The sequence below is a fragment of the Cetorhinus maximus genome, unplaced genomic scaffold (genome assembly GCF_964194155.1).
Source record: "Cetorhinus maximus unplaced genomic scaffold, sCetMax3.hap1.1 HAP1_SCAFFOLD_2276, whole genome shotgun sequence".
Classification (NCBI taxonomy): Eukaryota; Metazoa; Chordata; class Chondrichthyes; order Lamniformes; family Cetorhinidae; genus Cetorhinus; species Cetorhinus maximus.
The window spans coordinates 48,148-50,958 of NW_027598215.1; the positions used below are offsets into that span (position 1 = coordinate 48,148).

Sequence of the window (2,811 nt, forward strand, 5' to 3'; positions counted from 1 at the left end):
CGTGACGGAGAACGCCCCGGGCGAGTGCGTGACGGGGAACGCCCCGGGCGAGTGCGTGACGGGGAACGCCCCGGGCGAGTTACCGCAGAAACGTGACAGGGAACGTGCCGGGCGAGCGCGTGACGGGGAACGCCCCAGGCGAGTTACCGCAGAAACGTGACGGGGAACGTGCCGGGCGAGTTACCGCTGAAACGTGACGGGGAACGTGCCGGGCGAGTTACCGCTGAAACGTGACGGGGAACGTGCCGGGCGAGTTACCGCTGAAACGTGACGGGGAACGTGCCGGGCGAGTGCGTGATGGGGAACGCCCCTGGCGAGTTAGCGCCCCGGGCTTCGCAGGAGCTTCCTGTGCTGCCAAGCGGCTGCCGTGCTTCCCCTGCTCGGAGACAGGACGTGACAGAAAGCCGGCTTCCTCTCAGTTCTCTCCTTTATTAACCCTCACCCACCCCCTCTTTGCGTCTGGCGTACAGGCCGATCGGCTCCCCTCTCCCCCTCTCTCTTACAAGTGGTTTCAACGACTTCCCTGGCAAACATTTTTAAAAAGAAAAGCTATGAGGAAGGAGGTTTCTCAGGCCCAACATTTGAACAATGAAAGAGCGAACAGAAAAAAAAAACATCAAAGGTGAAAATAATATTTCTTTTTTAAAAAAAAAAACGAAACTTGTCGAAGGAGTTCACAGCTGGGACCCTGTCTCTGTTTCATCCAGCATCGACCCCCCTCCCCTTCTTCACCCCAACCCCTCACCAACACCCCCCCCAACCCCCACCCCCACCCCACCCCCCACAACGGGGACATACAGCCCCCACTCCGTGACGTTAGCTGTTCCGCAAAATCAATTTGTCCTCGGAACACTGGAAGGAAGCTGCCAGGGAGGCGTCCTGGGTGAAACGCTGGCAGCCTTCGGCCGTGACCTGCTTGCAGGAGCGCAGGTCAATGCGAACAATGCTCGGGCAGCGTTTGAAGAGCGGGAGGCACTGGTCTGTCAGCCGGCTGCATCCTGGGGAGACAGAGAGAGAGAGGGAGAGAGAGAGTGGGTTAGTATAGAACAGGCAGGGACAGACTGGGCGGGAAGTGAGAGAGGGAGCGAGAGGCGAGGGGGAACCGGAGGTGGGGGAGAGGGAAGGAGCGGGATGAGAGAGAGTGGGGTGGGGGGTGGAGGGGAGAGCGGGGGGAGGGAGAGCGGGGTGTGGGGAAGGGAGAGCGGGGAGGGGGGAAGGGAGAGCGGGGAGGGGGGAAGGGAGAGCGGGGAGAGGGAGAGCTGGGGGAGGGAGAGCTGGGGGAGGGAGAGCGGGGGGAGGGAGTGCTGGGAGGAGGGAGAGCGGGGGGAGGGAGAGCGGGGTGTGGGGGAAGGGAGAGCGGGGGGAGGGAAAGCGCGGGGGAGGGGAGAGCGGGGGGAGGGAGAGTGGGGGGGAGGGAGAGTGGGGGGAAGGGAGAGCGGGGGGAGGGAGAGCTGGGGGAGGGAGAGCGGGGTGGGGGGAAGGGAGAGCGGGGGGAGGGAAAGCGCGGGGGAGGGGAGAGCGGGGGGAGGGAGAGTGGGGGGGAGGGAGAGTGGGGGGAAGGGAGAGCGGGGGGAGGGAGAGCTGGGGGAGGGAGAGCGGGGTGGGGGGAAGGGAGAGCGGGGGGAGGGAGAGCTGGGGGGAAGGGAGAGCGGGGGGAGGGAGAGCTGGGGGAGGGAGAGTGGGGTGGGGGGAAGGGAGAGCGGGGGGAGGGAGAGCTGGGGGGGGGAGGGCGGGGGGAGGGAGAGCGGGGGGAGGGAGAGCAGGGTGGGGGGAGAGCGGGGGAAGGGAAAGCGCAGGGGAGGGGAGAGCGGTGGGAGGGAGAGCGGGGGGAGGGAGAGCTGGGGGAGGGAGAGCTGGGGGAGGGAGAGCTGGGGGAGGGAGAGCTGGGGGGAAGGGAGAGCGGGGGGAGGGAGAGCTGGGGGGGGGAGGGCGGGGGGAGGGAGAGCGGGGGGAGGGAGAGCAGGGTGGGGGGGAGGGAGAGCTGGGAGGAGGGAGAGCGGGCGGGAGGGAGAGCGGGGTGGGAGCGGAGGGAGAGCTGAGGGAGGGAGAGCGGGGTGGGGGAGGTAGAACGGGAGGAGGGAGAGTGGGGGGAGGAGAGCGGGGTGGGGGGAGAGCGGGGTGGGGGGGGGAGCGGGAGGAGGGAGAGCGGGGGGGGGAGCGGGAGGAGGGAGACCGGGGGAGGGAGAGCGCGGGGGGAGGAGAGCAGGGGAGGGAGGGCAGGGTGGGGGGGGGAAGGGGGAGCAGGGGGAGGGGTGGGGAGAGCGTGTAGGGGGGGAGGTGCAGGTACCGTCAGCGGGGCGGGGGTTTACCTGACAGGTTGATCTCGGCGAGGTTATCCCGGAGCTGGGAGTTTGCTGCTGTCAGGAGGTTGACCGACTGGTCTCCCACGTGCGGACAGTGGCTGAGGTCCAGGCTGGTCAGTTGGGGCACATGGCGGACCAGGAGTCGCAGGGAGGAGTCCATGATGTCCAGTCCAGCCAGACGGAGCTGGGTCACGTTCTGCAGCCGCCCACGATTCTCATTCTGACCTGGAGAGGGACAGAGGCAGCAAATCAGAGTGACCGTGTCGCACAACTCGACAGTGACCGCGTCGCACAACTCGACAGAGTGACCGCATCACACAACTCGACAGTGACCGCGTCGCACAACTCGACAGAGTGACCGCGTCGCACAACTCGACAGAGTGACCGCGTCGCACAACTCGACAGAGTGACCGCGTCGCACAACTCGACAGAGTGACCGCATCACACAACTCGACAGAGTGACCGCATCACACAACTCGACAGAGTGACCGCATCACACAACTCGACA

At 66.5% G+C, this 2,811-nt stretch overlaps 1 protein-coding gene across 1 annotated transcript; it reads right to left on the reverse strand.

The window, feature by feature from the left end:
• Nucleotides 1-411: 411 nt before the first annotated feature.
• On the reverse strand, nucleotides 412-2,528 carry LOC144677174 (F-box/LRR-repeat protein 19-like; the record flags this gene model as incomplete). Its single annotated transcript, XM_078537364.1, has 2 exons — nucleotides 412-998; nucleotides 2,310-2,528. Coding segments are annotated over 2 exons (401 nt in total), but the record flags the coding sequence as incomplete, so codon positions are not given.
• Nucleotides 2,529-2,811: the final 283 nt, after the last annotated feature.